Genomic DNA, 16,024 nt, shown 5'->3' with positions numbered 1-16,024 from the left:
CCTGCCTAGACCCTGCCTACACCCTGCCCCCTGCCTGCGCCCTGCCTAGACCCTGCCCGCACCCTGCTGCCTGCCTGCACCCTGCCTGCACCCTGCCTGTGCACTTGTGCCATCCATACCTGCATCCTGCCTAGACCCTGCCTGCACCCTGCCTGCGCCCTGCCCCCTGCCCGCACCCTGCCCGCACCCTGCCTGCACCCTGCCTCCTGCCTTCACCCTGCCTGTGCACTTGTGCCATCCATACCTGCATCCTGCCTAGACCCTGCCTGCACCCTGCCTGCATCCTGCCTGCACCCTGCCTGCACCCTGCATCTGCAGACCTGCTCCCCCTCCCCCCCAGCCCCAAAATGCAACATCCCGGCACCGGCACCCCCAACCACACCGGGGCACGCGTGTGCACACGTGTGTACACACACACACACACACACGGCCCTGGCTCCAGCCCGGCGCTGGCTGCACGTGAGGGCCACCGAGACCCCCCCCATCCTGTCATCCCCCACCACCCCCCCCCCCGGGCCGTACCCCCAAAATGTCAAAGCATGACGGAGCTGCCCCAGCTCAGGCTCTTCCCCCAGCGCCCCGTTATGTTGGGGTGCGGAAACGCTGGAGGCAGGGGGGACATGCGGTGGCACGGTGGCCCTTGTCCCCCCCTGTCACCCGTAGCCAGGACCCTCCTCCTCCTCCCCGGGGACGAAGGACGCGGCTGGTGTCCTCCCCCCGCGGGTCCCTTTGCCCACCCGGCTGCCGCCTGTCTCCAGAAGCACCTCGGGGGGTGGCTCATCAGTGCACTGAGTTTAGCACGTTCTCAGCCTACATCCCTCCCGGCTCAGCCCTGGGCCCATCAGCGGCACCTATGGGGCCACAGTCCCCCCTCAGGTGACCCCTCCCGTGAGACCCCGCTGGCCACCTCCAGCATCTCCCCCCCCCCCACGGCGGAGCGGGCCGGTGACTGTTGCATGCCACGTCCTCCCAAATTCCACTGCTTTGACGTTTTTCCCCAGAAACGCCCCCGGTTTGGGCACCGCAGGGCAAAGCCGCAGCCGGGGCGCGCAGGAAGCAGATGGGGCCAGCTGGGGAGGGGGGGGGGGGAAGTGGAAAGCCCCATATACTCCCCCCCCCCCACACCCCATGACCCCCCAAAACCCAGGCACTGCCACAGCCGAGCTTCGTCCCCCTTTATTCGCGCTCATCCCGCGGCCACAGATCAGACAGCAAAGCCCCTTCCCGCAGACCAGCATGGCCTTGACACTGGTCCCAGTGCTGGGGGACTGGGGCGGAGGGGGGCGTAAGGGATGGCCCCAGGTGTCTCCCATTGCAGGGCTGCCCCGTGCCTCAGTTTCCCCACCCGTAAAAGGTGGTGGTGGTGGTGTGGGGGGGGTCACATTACTGACCTGTTCGCCGGGCAACTGGGGACCACTGGTGGAGACGGGTTGGTGGGGGGACCCCAAAACCCCAAATCCTGTTCCCCACCCTCATTTTCCCCACCCCCCCAAAAAAAAAGGAAGGAAAGATAAGGTGGTCTCCTCCCAACTGGCAACCCCTCCCCCCCCCCGATGTGGGGCACCCCAATTTATTCCCAACGCACCCCATGGAGCCCCCTCGCTTTGCCCCCCCTCCCCCTTCCCAAGGCACCCGCTCCCCCACCGGGCCCTTGGAAGCAATAAATAATGCGGGGAGGGGGTGGGGGTGGGGGGGTCCCAGCAGTTGGGGGGGGGACGGGGACGGCTGGAGGAGCGGCGGAGAGTCCGGTGTGGGTCCGAGGACACCCCGTGGGTCAGAGTCAGACCGTCCCGTTGGGGACGCGGCCGGGGCTGCGGTCCTTGCGGGTGGGGAGGGGGGACGCGGGGGGTTCGTCCTCCCCGGGGGACTGATCCGTTTCGGCGTCGGAAGGTTCGGCCGATCCGCGCCGGCGGTTTTCGGAGCTGTAGAAGAAGGAGAGGGTGCGGAAAGCGGGGGCCATGTGGTCCTTGATGCGCTCCAGGAGTTGGACGAAGGAGGGGCGCTGGCGCGGGTTCTGCTGCCAGCACAGGCACATCAGCTCGTGGCTGCGGGAGAGAGGGCGTCCGTTGGGTTTCGGGGGGAGCTCCCGGCACCCCACGGCCACCCCAACGCTCCGCAGACCAGAGGCCAGGGTGAGGGGCTCGGTTTCCCCTCCCGCCCCCTCATCCTCCATCCTTTCCCGCAGCAGGATGGGGGGGGGGGGGGGGGGGAATGTCCCGTGTGTCGCGCGTCCCCCCCACTCACAGTTTGTCGGGGCAGTTTTCGGGGCGCTCCAGGACGCCGTTGTCCATGACGAAGCGTAGGACCTGCTCGTTGGACATGCCCTGGTAGGGCTGCTCGGCCAGCGTGGCGATCTCCCACAGCACCACCCCGAAGGACCTGTCGGCACGTCGCCGCTCTCAGCCGGGGGGACATCCCCCAAATCCCCCCTCAAGTTCCCCCCCCCACCCCAGCGTAGTCCCCCCACCCCAACACCTACCAGACATCGGACTGTGTGTTGAAGATGCCATCTTTGAGGGCTTCGGGGGACATCCAGCGCACGGGGAGCAGCCCCTTCCCCCCTTTCCGATAATAATCCGTCTCGTAGATATCCCGGGTCATGCCGAAATCTGGGGGAGGAGGAAGAGGAGGATGAAGAGGAGGATGAAGGCGTGAGCAGCGGGAGATGCGGCCAACCCGCCACCACCCACCCACCCACCTCCGATCTTGACGGTGAAGTCCTCGGACACCATGCAGTTGCGGGCGGCCAGGTCCCGGTGCACGAACTTGTTGGCGTTGAGGTACGCCATGCCGTCGGCGATCTCCCCCGCCATCTGGATCATGTCCTTGAGCGCCGGCGGCGGCAGCCCGGGGTTGTTCTACACCGCGAACAGAGAGTCGGGGCTGAAGGGACACACCGGGACCATGACAAGAACGAGGTGGGTGCCCCTTTTGCCCGTGGGGCACTGCAGCACCGGGCCAGCCCCTCACCTCGGCGTCAGGCCTGAGCGAGCGCAGGTAGCTCTTCAGGTCCCCGCGCGTCATCAGCTCCATGATGACCAAAGCTGGCTGGCCCTGGGACACAACACCGAGCAGACGGACCTGGGGGGACAAATGGGGTGGCACGTGAGCGGCCAGACGCCCCACCCCGGTGTCTCCTCCCTCTCCCGTGGCCGCCCACCTACCACGTGGTGGCACTTGAAGGCTTTCATGACGGAGGCCTCATTGAGGAACTCGATGCGCTCCCGCAAGGTGGCCAACTCATTGACCGTCTTCAGGGCCACCTTGGTCTCCTCGCCTTCAGCGGCCAGCCCCAGCGCCAGCCCCTCATACACCATCCCGAAGGAGCCCTGCCCCAGCTCCCGGATCACCGTGATCTTCTCCCGTGGCACCTCCCACTCATCGGGGATGTACACTGTGGGGTGAGGGGAGGGGATCACCCCATCAGCGTCACCATCACCATCACCATCCCTGTCACCACCTCCATCCCCATCCCTATCCCATCCTATCCCATCCCATCCCATCCCATCCCATCCCATCCCATCCCATCCCATCCCATCCCATCCCATCTCCATCTCCATCTCCATCTCCATCCCCATCCCCATCTCCATCTCCATCATCTTCATCTCCATCTCCATCCCCATCCCCATCTCCATCTCCATCATCTCCATCTCCATCCCCATCATCTCCATCCCCATCTCCATCCCCATCCCCATCCCCATCCTGTCTCCATCCCCATCCCCATCCCTTTCCATCCCTTCCCATCCCATCCTATCCCATCCCATCCCATCCCATCCCATCCCATTCCCATCCCCATCCCCATCCCAATCCCATTCTCATCTCCATCCCCATCCCATCCCACCTCCATCCCATCCCATCCCCATCCTCATCCTCACATCCATCCTATCCCATCCCCATCCCCATCCCCATCCCCATCCCCATCCCCATCCTATCCCCACATCCATTCCATCCCATCCCCATCCCCATCCCATCTCCATCCCCATCCCCATCCCCATCCCCATCCCCATCCCCATCCCCATCCCCATCCCATCCCCATCCCCGCCAGTATGGCCCCAGCAAGGGAAGGGCACACAGACCCCATGGGGACGCCCCCGCCCATCCCTACGTACTGTCCGTACTGAAGTACTCGGGGTTAACGGAGGCGTAGAGCGTCCCACTGGGATACCCATCGTTGCTCCTGCCAGGGGTGGGCTTCACTCAGAGGACGGGGGGACAAGGGCACGATGCCACCCCCTCACGACCCCCCTTCCCCAGTCCTCCCTCAGCTGGATTGGGCCCCAGCCCAGTCCAGGGGGGAGGTCACTACCTCTTCTTGTTGTAGAAGAAGACGAAGATGGCGAGGCAGGAGATGAGCACCATGAGGACCACGGGCGTGACGGTGAGCAGGACGTAGAAGCTGCCGGACTCCTCCTCGGCTGCCAGGAGAGGGTGGCCATGAGCCACGGCCCGGGCACTCATCCCGCCCCACACGTTGTAAGGCCACTTGTCCCACCACCACCGCTGGGCCAGAGAGGGGGACCCCCCCAGCTCCCCTGACCAGCACCACCCACTCATCTCTGGGTGTCCCCATCCCAGAGCATCCCCCGATCCTCTGGATCCCCCAATCCAGCAGCATCCCCTGGTCCTCCAGCTTCCCAATGCAACAGCAGCCCCTGTCTCCAGCATCCCAGTCTGGGAGCATCCCCTGATCCCCAGCTATCCAGTTCAGGAGCATCCCCTCAACCCCCAGCTCCCCAGTCCAGCAGCATCCTTCATCTTCAGCATCCTGGTCCAGGAGCATTCCCCAGTCCCCCCAGTTCCCCAATCCAGGAGCATCCCCTGATCCTCTGCATCCTGGCCCGGGAGCATCCCTTGATCCTCAACGTCCCAGCCCCACAGCTCCCCTTCCCTGCCTGCCCCATGGCCGGAAACCCCGCTGGTGTCCCCCCTGTCCCCCGTGGGTACCTGGCCCGAGGATGTAAAACTTGACGAGTCCCGTCCACGAGCCGTTGCCGGCCAGCGAGGTGGCCCGGACCTTGGCCGAGTAGTTCCCCGGCTGGAGCAGAGCCAGGTGGACCCCCCCGTACTTGGAGTAGCGGTGACGGGAGACGCAGACGACGGTGGTGACCTCCTGGGGGGGAGAACGGAGGGGTGGAAAAGGGGGGGCTTCATCTCTCCCCACCCACCCGGCCATGCACAAGCCTCAGGGGAGGGACATATGGGAGGGGAGGAGAAGGGGTGGGATGGGATGGGATGAGATGCAGGTGGGTATGGGATGGGGATGGGATGGAATGGAATGGAATGGCATGGGATAGGATGGCATGGCATGGCATGGGGATGGGATGGGATGACATGTGAAAGGATGGCATGGCATGGCATGGCATGGGGATGGGATGGGATGGATGGGATGGAGGTGGGGATGGGGATGGGGATGGGGATGGGATGGGATAACATGGGAAAGGATGGCATGGCATGGCATGGCATGGCATGGCATGGGGATGGGATGGGATGGGATGAGATGGGATGGGATGGGATGGGATGGGATGGGATGGGATGGGATGGGGATGAAATGGAATGGATGTGGGGATGGGGATGGGGATGGGGATGGGGATGGGGATGAAATGGAATGGATGTGGGGATGGGGATGTGATGTGATGGGATGTGATGTGATGGGATGTGATGGGATGGGATGGGATGGGATGGGAAGGGATGGGATGGGATGGGATGGGATGGGATGGGATGGGATGGGATGGGATGGGGATGGGTGCTGTGCCCCTGTAACCAGACCTGGCAGGGCCGGGCAGGGGGTGCTGCGGGGGGTTCCTCACCTCACTCTCGCGGCTGTACTTGATCTCGTACTTGAGGATGAGCCCGTTGGGGTTCCTGGGCTCTTCCCAGCGTAGCAGGACGCTGTTCTTGCCCGCCGGCTCCCACGTGACGTTGCCGGGAATGTTGTCGGCTTGCACTGGAGAGGAACATAGAAGGTGTCAGCTCCTGGGGGCATCACCCGCACCCTGATCCGGTGCCAATCCCCCATCCCAAAGGTGCCAGGACCCCATCCCAGCATCACCAAGGCAGGGTTTGGGAGGGAGGAGGCTGCCGGGACCTACGCTCCGGCATGGTCCTGGCAAAGACGAAGGTGGCGGCGCTGCAGCCCACGGTGTGGGCGGCGTGGTTGCAGGCGTGGATGTCGATGCGATATTCGGTGAAGTGCCGCAGCCGTGAGAGCACCGCCCGGTCGCGCACCACCTTGTCCTCGAAGATCTGGAAGTCAGGTTTGGGCTCGCCCTCGGCGCGGCTCGGGGCCGGCGGTTCCACCGAGGAGGCGTTGGCCGGGAATGTGACAGCCACCACGTCCCTGCGCCGCTTCGGGGTCCTGCGGGAGGTGGGGACAGGAGGCGGTGGGGAGCCAGGATGACTGGGTTGCCCCCCGAAATCGAATAGGGGAGGGCAGACCCTCCAGGCTTGTGTGGTGCCCGCTCACCTCTGCGGGTTCTTGTTGATGGATGTCACCTTCCAGGGTGGCCTGAGACAGCGGGAAATCGGTTGAAGGATCTGCCAGGAGCAACCACCGTCCCCCTCACCAGGGGCAGACCCACGGACCCAGCCTGGGGACCCCTGTCCCAACATGGGCACCCCCCGAGACAGCACCTGGGGATGATGATGGAGTTGTGGAGGAAGTTCTCGAACTTCTTCTGGAAGGACTCGGCTTCACCCTCCATGCGGAGCTGCCCGTCGGCGGGGCGGCAGGGGCAGCACCGCTCCTCCGCGTCCTGCTCCACCTCGGGGCCGTCCCCGTCCCCGAAGCGGGTGTCCGCGCTGCTGGTGGGCAGCTTCAGACCTGCGGGCAGAGACGGGCAGGGCTGGCAGCGCTGCCGGAGCCCGGCTCGGTGGGACCATCCCCATCCCACCGGTGTCCCCGGCTGCTGCCCTCACCTTTGTGGCAGTAGTCGTTGACGTAGAGCTCCATGTCCTCGGCCAGCTGCTGCCACAGCACCAGGTAGTAGGTGATGTTGCCGTTGCGTTGCGTGGGCGGCTTCCACCGCACCACGATGTGGGAGGAGGAGTTGGACATGGAGATGACGTCCCGGGGCACTGTCGGGGCTGGGCGGGCACAAGGGATGTCGGTCTATCTTTGGGGGCCCACCACGAGCGTCCCCAGCCCCCTCGCCAGCCCCTTACCTGCCGGCATGGTGCGGATGTAGACCACCTCGCTCTGCGCCCCGTAGTTGCGGCCTTCCTCGGCGGTGGTGAGGGTGATGGCGCGGACGAAGATGGCGTATTGGGTCCAGGGGCGGAGGTTGAGGAGAGCCACCCCGGGCGCCTGCTCGCTGCTGAGGGGCAGCTCCACGTCCAACACGTTCCAGCTCTGCGCCCCGCAGGCGTCCTGCCCCACGTACTCCGACACGTTCTGGAAGGGTCTGCCCCACACTGGGCATCAGGGAGGGTCCAGGGACCCCCTCCCTGCCGCACATCTCCCCACCCTGAGGTCCAGCAGCCCACCAGCGCGCAGGGACACCACGGGTTGGGGTCCCCAAGCCCTCCGCGGTGGGGACAAGTTGGGGACGGGCACCACTTACGACTCCTTGTAGTAGACGATGAAGCTGAGGAGGTCCCGGTACTCCGGGGGTCGGTACCGCTCCCACTTGAGGAAGATGCGGTCAGACTCGGTGATGTTGGAGATGAAGCGCAGGGTCTGGGTCTTGCCTAGGGAGGGGTGAAAGGGTTCGGGCAGGAGGTCGCGGCACCCTCCGGCGTCCCCGTCCCCGTACTCACAGGACGCCCGGTCCCCGTTGGTGCGGGGGTTGATCTCGGCCTTGTTCTGCCGCCCCTTGGTGCCCGTCACCTCCTCCATGCGGTAGATCTCGGCCAGGCACAGCTTGGGGTTGAAGGCGAAGTACATCTTGCCCACGGGGATGGAGAGGACGTGGTGGCTCCAGTCCCAGAGCTGCTGCAGGTTCTGGTTGTCCAGGACGTACAGGGTGTAATTCCTGCGGGAGGAGACGTGGATGGAGGCGGTGGGCACGGGCAACTCCAAAGCCGTGTGTGTGTGTGTGTGTGTGTCTCCCACCCACACCTCATCCTCACCCGTCCACCATGGAGTCGCCGCGGATCAGCTTGAGGTTCTTGAAGAAGGACAAGGAGACCAGGGCGAAGGAGTGCTTGATCTTCAGGAAGCCCGTGATGGTCTCGATGAGCCCCAGGCTGCTCTGCAGCTCCGAGGCCAGGTTATCTGGGGATGACCCGTGGGGGTCAGCACGGGGAGGGGGGCCACCCCACCCCCCCTCAATTAACTCACCCTCCAAAGGGAAACGACCCCCCCTCCTTCACCCTCCCGCCCTCCGCAGCAGCTCTCCCACCCGGGGCGGGATGTGGGGGACCGGATCCGGCACTCACAGCCCCGGCGGATGTTGAGGATGAGGTTGCCCTCAACGAGGGTGCAACCCCCCAGCTCCTGCGCCGCCCGCGTCGAGTCGATGGTCTTGGTGCCCACCTTGCACTCCTTGGGGCACAGCCCCTCGCACTTGTGGCAGAAGATGCTGCGGGCAGGAGGAGGGGGACGGGGACGGGACGTGAGCCGGACACCATGCCACCACCGTACCGGTGTCGGGGCGCGCCGGGGGGGACCCCTCTCTACCTGCTGTCGTTCCTGGTGTAGCCCGAAGGACACTCGGAGAGGCACTGCCGCTGGTGGATGACGAACTTGGAGGCGTCGCGGGGGTTGTCGGAGACCTTGCGGAGGCTGGCGCAGTACTCGGCGGTGACGCAGCGCCAGCCCTCGTACTCGTAGGTGCGGGGCGGGCAGGAGGGCAGGCAGTGCCCGTTGAAGTGGAAGTGGCGACAGGCGACGCAGGCTCGGTTGTCGCGAGGTCGCCCGCAGCCCCCCAAGCACTCGGGGTGGCAGCACTCGCCCCCCGCCGTACACGCCGAGCCCGCGCCGCACGGGCACACTGTGGGGGAGAGAACCGGCAGCGTGGGCGAGGAGAAGCCTCCGGGCGCAGATTGTCCGGCCCCGGGGCAGCGCGGCGGGGAAGGGGGTCCGGGGATCATACGGGGGAGGAGGGAAGAGGTGGGAAAGGCCAGGGGGGCTGCTGGCACCCTCCGGCTCTGGGGGGCCAAGGGGAGAGGGTGGAGGGATGGAGGGATGGATGGTGGGATGGAGAGAGGGATGTAGGAATGGAGGGATGAAGGAAGGGATGGAGGGATGCAGGAAGGGAGGGATGGACGGATGGAAGGAGGGATGCAGGAATGAAGGGAGGGATGCAGAGATGAGGGGATGCAGGAATGGATAGAGGGAGGGATGCAAGGATGAAGGGGATGGAGGGATGGATGGTGGGATGCAGGGGTGGAGAGAGATGCAGGGATGGAGAGAGGGATGCAGGGATGAAGAGAGGGATGGAGAGAGGGATGGAGGGAGGAAAGGAAGGAGGGATGCAGGAATGGAAGGAGGGATGCAGGGATGGAGAGAAGGATGCAGGGGTGGAGGGATGCAGAGATGAGGGGATGCAGGAATGGAAAGAGGGATGGAGGGTTGGAGGGAGGGATGGCAGGAGGGATGCAGAGATGAGGGGATGCAGGCATGGTTAGAGGAAAGGATTCAAGGACAAAGGGGAAGGAGGCAGTGAGGGAGGGATGGAGGGATGGATGGTGGGATGCAGGGATGGATAGAGGGATGCAGGAACAGAGGGAGGGATGGAGGGAGGAATGGAAGGAGGGATGCAGGCATGGAGGGAGGGATGCATGGTGGGATGAAGGGATAGAGGGATGCAGGGGTGGATGGAGGAAGGGATGACAGGAGGGATGGAAGGATGGAGGGATGCAGGGACAGATGGAGGCATGCAGGAATGGGCGGAGGGATGGCGGGATGGCCAAACGGCGAGTGGACAGACAGACAGGCGGGCTGACGGGTGGCTGTGGGACCAGCTCGGATGAAGGGCTGCACGGACAGACGGGTGGACGGGGTGAGGCCGTGCCGAGCCTGAGCCGCCCGGCGCAGCCGGTGCCGAGGCAGCAGCCGAGGTTACAGCCCCGATAAGGATCTGTGTTTGTAGTATATATTTCATTACCAGATCTCCTGTTTACAGCAAACAAGCCCGGGAGGGGCCCGTATTTACCTCGCCGCTGGGAAAACACGGCAGCCGGCCGCTGGCCTCTCCTCCGGAGGCTGATACAGCGCGGATCCGGTTACCCCCACCACGCTGCCGGCGCGGCACGTTCCCGGCGGCCGGGGAGCCACGGCCATGTGCCGGGGCCTGCCATCCCCTTGCAGCTCCACCGACCTTCCCCAGTGCCCTCCCAGTTTCCCCCACCCCCCCCGCCACAGCCGCCGCGGTGCAAACCAGCAGCATCCTGGCAAAGCAGCCGGCACGACCGAACCCCACGCCGCCGGCACCCACCTTTTTGGCAGTAGCTGGATGTCCAGCAGCGATAATCCAGTTGTCCATTGACGCTGGTCTGCGCGCACGGTTTCTCCACGTCCAGGATGCCCGGGCAGACATCGGCGCACTCTTCGGCCAACTTATTGCCGACGATGTAGGTGTTGTCCACGGCGTCGGGCAGCAGCAGCCCCCAGTCGATGGTGGAGAGGTGGCAAAGCTCCTGGTTGCGCTCGATGCGGACGGAGCCGCGCAGGACGTGGCCCAGGCTGTGCAGCCCCACGTCCCGCAGATGGGGCATCTCGAAGATGACCAAGGCGTAGCTGAAGAAGAGGTTGGTGCCGCGGATGACGGAGAGGTTGGGGAAGAGATCCCGCAGGCTCTCCAGCCCGTAGACGCGGAAAAGGAGCAGGTACTCAGTGATCATCAGCAGGCGAGGGAAGCTGAGCCCCCGAAAGTCCTCGGCGCCCGTGGTGAACATCAACAGGATCTGCAGGTTGCCTTCGATGATGGAGCAGTTCTCCAACTTCTGGAGCTGGGAGACGTCGTTGCGGATGTCCATGCTGCCGCAGACTGGGGGTGGCGAGAGGGGGACCCCGTGGGCAGCGGGGATGGGGCGGCTGCCCCCCAGCACCCCCCCCCACACACACACACACCCCCACCCCTTGGGATCCCCCCGCTGCGCCCATCACTGGGGCCGCAGCGATGCTCGAGGGGGGGGTAATATCCCGCCGCCGCCGCCGCCTGTCAAACGCGGCTGCAAATCGGTTCGGGCAGCGGAGGAGACGCGAGCGGCTCTGACCGACAGCCGACGCGCCGCGGCTCTCCGGGGCACGACGCGTCCATCAGCGCGGCGAGCGGTGATGCTAACGAGGTCTGACTGCCCCGGCAGCCCTCTCACCCCACGGGACGCGCATCCCTTCCCCGAGCTGTGGGGAAGCCGTGGGGAGCTCACGGCATCTTCTCCCCCCCCCGCAATGCGGATGGGTGGTTACCCCGTGGACCAGCAGCTCCCGCAAGGTCGTTCCCGTTAACTCCCCGGCACGGTGCCCAGTGGATGGGCACGGCACGGCCCCGGTGGTGGGTTTGCCATCCCGGGGCTTTTCCAGCCGGACCCTGGCGGGGAGCGGGAGCATCGGGGGCAGCACTGGATGGAGCATCTCCCGCTTCCCGGTACCGGTGGGGATACGAGAGCCGGGATGAGCCGGCGGCTTCCCATCGGCAGCATCCCCGGCCTGAAACCTGACGCTGAGTTATGGTGGAAAGAAGCCGTTGAGATCCCAACGAGGGATTTACTGTAAACACAGCCGGCTCGGAGAGTACCCTAAACACCAGGCAACGCCGGCACCGCGGCTCGGCCGCCCGTGCCGCAGAGACCCGCCGGCCGGCACGCGGCACACGGCTCGCCGGCGCGGTCCAGGTCCCGGCGCGGGGGTCCGGGTGCGTGGTTTTGCCCCTCGCTTGTCCGTAACCTGGTGAACGTGTGCCCGGCGGTGGTTTTCCCCTCTCGGTGTCACTCGTTAACCGCGGGCACGGCGGCCCTGGCAGGATCACGTGCTGCGCACCCCCAGCCCCACACCGGCGCTCGGCCGTTTGCCGGGGGCTGGTGCTGACCGGGGGCACCCCAAATCCCCTGTGTCGTCGCCCCCCTCCCCCCGGTGAGGACATGGGGGTCCCCTCCATCCTCCCGCCGGACCAAGGGACAAAGGGTGGGGGCTGCAGCGGCCCCCGTGGTGACATCCCCCGGCTGCCACCACCGCCCTCCCTGACCTTGGCAAAGTCACCCTGTCCCTCCGCTGCACGAGGGGACCCCGTGTCCTTGGGGGGACAGAGAGGGGACGGGGTCCCAGACACAGCGAGGCGCCTCTCGGCTCAGCCCCGGCACTGGGGTGCTTCACCCCCCTTCCTCCATCGCTCCCACACCCCCCCCCCCCGGTACTTGGGGAAACTGAGGCAGGGAGCGGTGGGGAGAGGGACAGACTGACAGCCGCCAGCCCCTGCCAGCCAGCAGAGCTGGGCCGGGACCCCAATCGCGTCGTCCCCGCAAGAGCCAGGACCCACCGCTGCCCCCCCCCCCCCCTCCCTCCCCCCCCAACCATTTTCCATCCCAGCAGCAGCCGTGCCGGCCCCGGCTACGATTTTCCACCATCCCGGCTCCCGGTGGGGCCGAGCGATCGATGCCCCCGGCTCCGGCCGAGCCCCCCCGCCCCCCCCCGCTCCCCTCTTCCCGTCCCAGCAGCGGGGGGAGACCCCACACTTTGACCCTCCTGCCCTAGATTTGAGGGGGGGGGGGGGTGCCCACAGCGTACAGTGGGGGAAACTGAGGCAGGGAGCACCAAAAGAGCATTGCTTTGGGGGTCGGCTCTCGCCAGCCCCCACGAGCATCGCCACGCAGCCCCCCCACCCCACCCCAGAGCTGCCCCCCCCCAAAACAGAAGACCCCCCACCCCCCCCACACTCCCGGCCATCCCCTTCCAGGCACTTACTTTCGGAGGGGGCCCACACGGGGGGCAGCGGGAGGGGACCGAGGAGCAGCAGCGTCACCCCCAGCCGCAGGGCACCCAGCGCCCTCGTCCCCATCCCCGAGCGGGACCCTGGGGGGTCCCGTCCTCCTCCCGCCTCGGGCACCGCTGCACCGCGTCCGACACCCCCGCACGCCGTGTCCGACCCCCGCACGCCGTGTCCGGCCGGCACTCCCCACCGGCACCCGCGGCACGCCGGGATAAGGGTGGCCCCCCACGGCCCTCGCCCGGATCCCGCGGCCCCTTCACTTTTGTTTTCGGCTGCCGTACACAAAATATTTAGCCTGACAACTGGCAGGGCCGGGGCCAGGGCTTGTTTGGGAAATAGAGAGGGGGAAAACAGGGTGGCCCCCCCCCCCCCAGCTCCCCGTAGCGGCAAGGAAGGACTGCCTCCTGCCTCAGTTTCCCCAGTTGGAACAGGAGGATCCAGGTTGGTCCGGCGCGGGGATGCCCCGAGGGAGACCCCCACCCACCCCCACAAAGCAGCACGGAGGGACGGACCCAATTTCCCCCCCCACACCCCCCCTCTCTTCATCACAGGGCGGATCTGGGGTGCTGGGACCCCAAATTTCCCCCCCCCCCTCCCTACCCCCGGGGGTCCCCACGTCCCAGCAGCCCCACAGCGAGGAGGAGGAGGAGGAGGAGGAGGAGGAGGAGTGGGAGGATGCGGCCGCTGCAGGGGCAGGAGAGGAGGATGGATGGGGGGGGGGAGGGCATTTATTTTTTGGGTGTCCACAGCAGAGACCTGGGGGGGGGAGGGGGGGACAGGGGAAGGGGAAACTGCTGCCCCAGTGACCCTCCAGCGCCATGGAACTGGGAGCACTGGGGCCGGAGAGAGTTCCTGCCCACTGGGATGGGGAGAGGGGGGGACCCCCAGGGTTCTTCTCATGGGATTGTCCTTCTCGGAGGCGAGGGGGGGGGTGGGGGGGTCCCATCTCCTTTTTTTTTGGGGGGGGGGGGGGATCAGGAGCAACTGCTTCTCCGCCGGCGCAGCAGCGTGACGGGGTGACTGCCCTCCTCCTCCTGGTCACTCTCGCAGCGGCGCTGGGGGCACAGGGGGGCTTGGAGGGCAGGGACAGGACCCCCCCACACCCCCCCATCCCCGAGGAGAGGACCCCCCCCCCTTCCCCCCCCCCAGGGGACCCAAACCCCTCTGGGAGAGAAGACCCCCCCCCTCCCCCCAGGGGAGAGGACACCCATCATGGCACAACCACTGCACAGCCCCCCACCCTCCCCACCCCCATTTGGGGGTCCGGACCCCCCAAATCCCTTCTCTCCCCACCGAAGGGGGGGTTCTGGGGGGGGGGGGGTGTCTTGGCTGCTCACCAGCTCCTCGTCCTCCTTCCTCAGGCCGCAGAGCAGCCGCGTGCGGCAGAGGCGGTTGCAGGCGGACACCATGTTGTAGGAGAGCTGGGGGGGGGGGGGGCGAGGGGGGGTCACTGCCCTCCTCTGACCCCCCCCCCCCACCGCAGTATTATGTCCCGTCCCCCCCCCCAGACCTCCGAGATGCAGTTGGCGCTGGGATGGAGCACAGCCTGAGCTCCCCGGGGACCCCACGGGTGGTGGGACCCCATTTCTGGGTGCCCCCCCCCCCCACCCCCCCCACCCCCCTCACCCCAGGGCCCCCCCCCGGGGACCCCCTTCACCTTCCACTTCCTCCGAGCGTTGAACTTGCGGAAGTTTTTCATGTTGATGGAGGAACGACTCCGGTTCGCCGCCTGCTTCCGGCTCAGGGGCTGGTGGGAGCAAGGACACGGCGTCGTCACCGTGTCCCCACCCCGCTCCCGGGGGGTCCGGCAGCCCCCCACCCCCCCCCGTCCTTCTCACCTTGATCCAAGGATGGACCAGGCACTCGGTCGCCGTCATGCGGTTTCTGCAGCGCAGAGGGATGAGGTGGTTGGGGGGCAGTGGGGGTCCTGGTCCCACACATCCACCGCGGGGATGGGGATGATGGGGACAGAGATGGAGACGGAGATGGGGATGATGGGGATGAGGATGAAGATGGAGATGATTGAGATGGGGATGATCAAGATGGGGACAAAGATGCAGATGGTGGAGATGATGGGGATGATGGAGATGAGGATGAAGATAGAGATGACTGAGATGGGGATGATTGAGCTGGGGACAAAGATGCAGATGGTGGAGATGATGGGATGATGGAGATGATGGGGATGGTGGAGATGATGGGGATGGTGGAGATGAGGATGAAGATGGAGATGACTGAGATGGGGATGATCGAGATGGGGACAAAGATGCAGATGGTGGAGATGATGGGATGATGGAGATGATGGGGATGGTGGAGATGATGGGGATGGTGGAGATGAGGATGAAGATGGAGATGACTGAGATGGGGATGATCGAGATGGGGACAAAGATGCAGATGGTGGAGATGATGGGATGATGGAGATGATGGGGATGGTGGAGATGAGGATGAAGATGGGGATGATTGAGATGGGGATGGTTGAGATGGAGACAGAGATGGGGATGGGAATGAGGCTGGGGACGGGAATGAGGATGGAGATGGAGACAGAGATGGGATGAGGATGAAGACTCACCCTGGCTCCTTCACCAGCAGCTGCCGGATGAAGTCCTTGGCCATCTCGGAGGTCTGGCTGAAGCAGCGCTCCTCGAACTCGTAGGTACCGGCCACAACATTGGAGAGGGTCTCAGCATCCGTCTCACCCTGGAAGGGGGACAAGCCGCTGAGCCTGCGGGGACACGACGGAGCCGCTGAGCGCCGGGCCAGCACCGGCTCACCCGCCCCAGCACCTGGGCTTGACCACATCAGGGCGTCCCCGTGCCTCAGTTTCCCCCGGCCGCAGGGAGCATCGCCGCCTACTCACAGGATATAGGTGATGACCCCGATGCTCCTGAAAGGCAGAGGTGGGGGGTCAGGCGGTGCCCTCCCCAGGGTCCGTGTCCCCCGTCCCCCCCCCCCCGTGCCCTGCGGCACCCAGGGGGTCCCCACCCACCCCCGGCTCAGCCCTTCGCCCCCGGCTCCCCCCGTTCCTCACCACATGTCGGTCGCGGAGCTCAGCGGTTCGTAGTTGACGACCTCGGGAGCTGGGGGCGAACGCAGAGCCGGGGAGGGGACATCAGAGGGGACAGCATCGTCCCGGCCACCTCCTTCCCCGTCCCACCCTGGGG

The 16,024-nt window shown here is 66.0% G+C and overlaps 1 protein-coding gene across 1 annotated transcript; it reads right to left on the bottom strand.

The window, feature by feature from the left end:
- Nucleotides 1-1,780: 1,780 nt before the first annotated feature.
- Nucleotides 1,781-12,935, bottom strand: INSRR (insulin receptor related receptor; the record flags this gene model as incomplete). Its single annotated transcript, XM_082496108.1, has 21 exons — nucleotides 1,781-2,045; nucleotides 2,245-2,379; nucleotides 2,480-2,609; nucleotides 2,699-2,858; nucleotides 2,971-3,081; nucleotides 3,165-3,394; nucleotides 4,110-4,177; nucleotides 4,307-4,415; nucleotides 4,945-5,110; nucleotides 5,808-5,944; nucleotides 6,090-6,355; nucleotides 6,464-6,505; nucleotides 6,631-6,820; nucleotides 6,916-7,083; nucleotides 7,162-7,400; nucleotides 7,560-7,970; nucleotides 8,068-8,212; nucleotides 8,377-8,519; nucleotides 8,618-8,930; nucleotides 10,377-10,928; nucleotides 12,842-12,935. The coding sequence occupies 21 exons, from the start codon at nucleotides 12,933-12,935 to the stop codon at nucleotides 1,781-1,783; spliced, it is 4,074 nt and encodes a 1,357-aa protein (XP_082352234.1).
- Nucleotides 12,936-16,024: the final 3,089 nt, after the last annotated feature.

This window comes from Vanellus vanellus, assembly GCF_965231255.1.
Source record: "Vanellus vanellus genome assembly, chromosome: 27".
NCBI classification, from domain to species: domain Eukaryota; kingdom Metazoa; phylum Chordata; class Aves; order Charadriiformes; family Charadriidae; genus Vanellus; species Vanellus vanellus.
The sequence above is the reverse complement of the archived record's forward strand: the minus strand, read 5'-3'. Positions and strand labels throughout refer to the sequence as shown.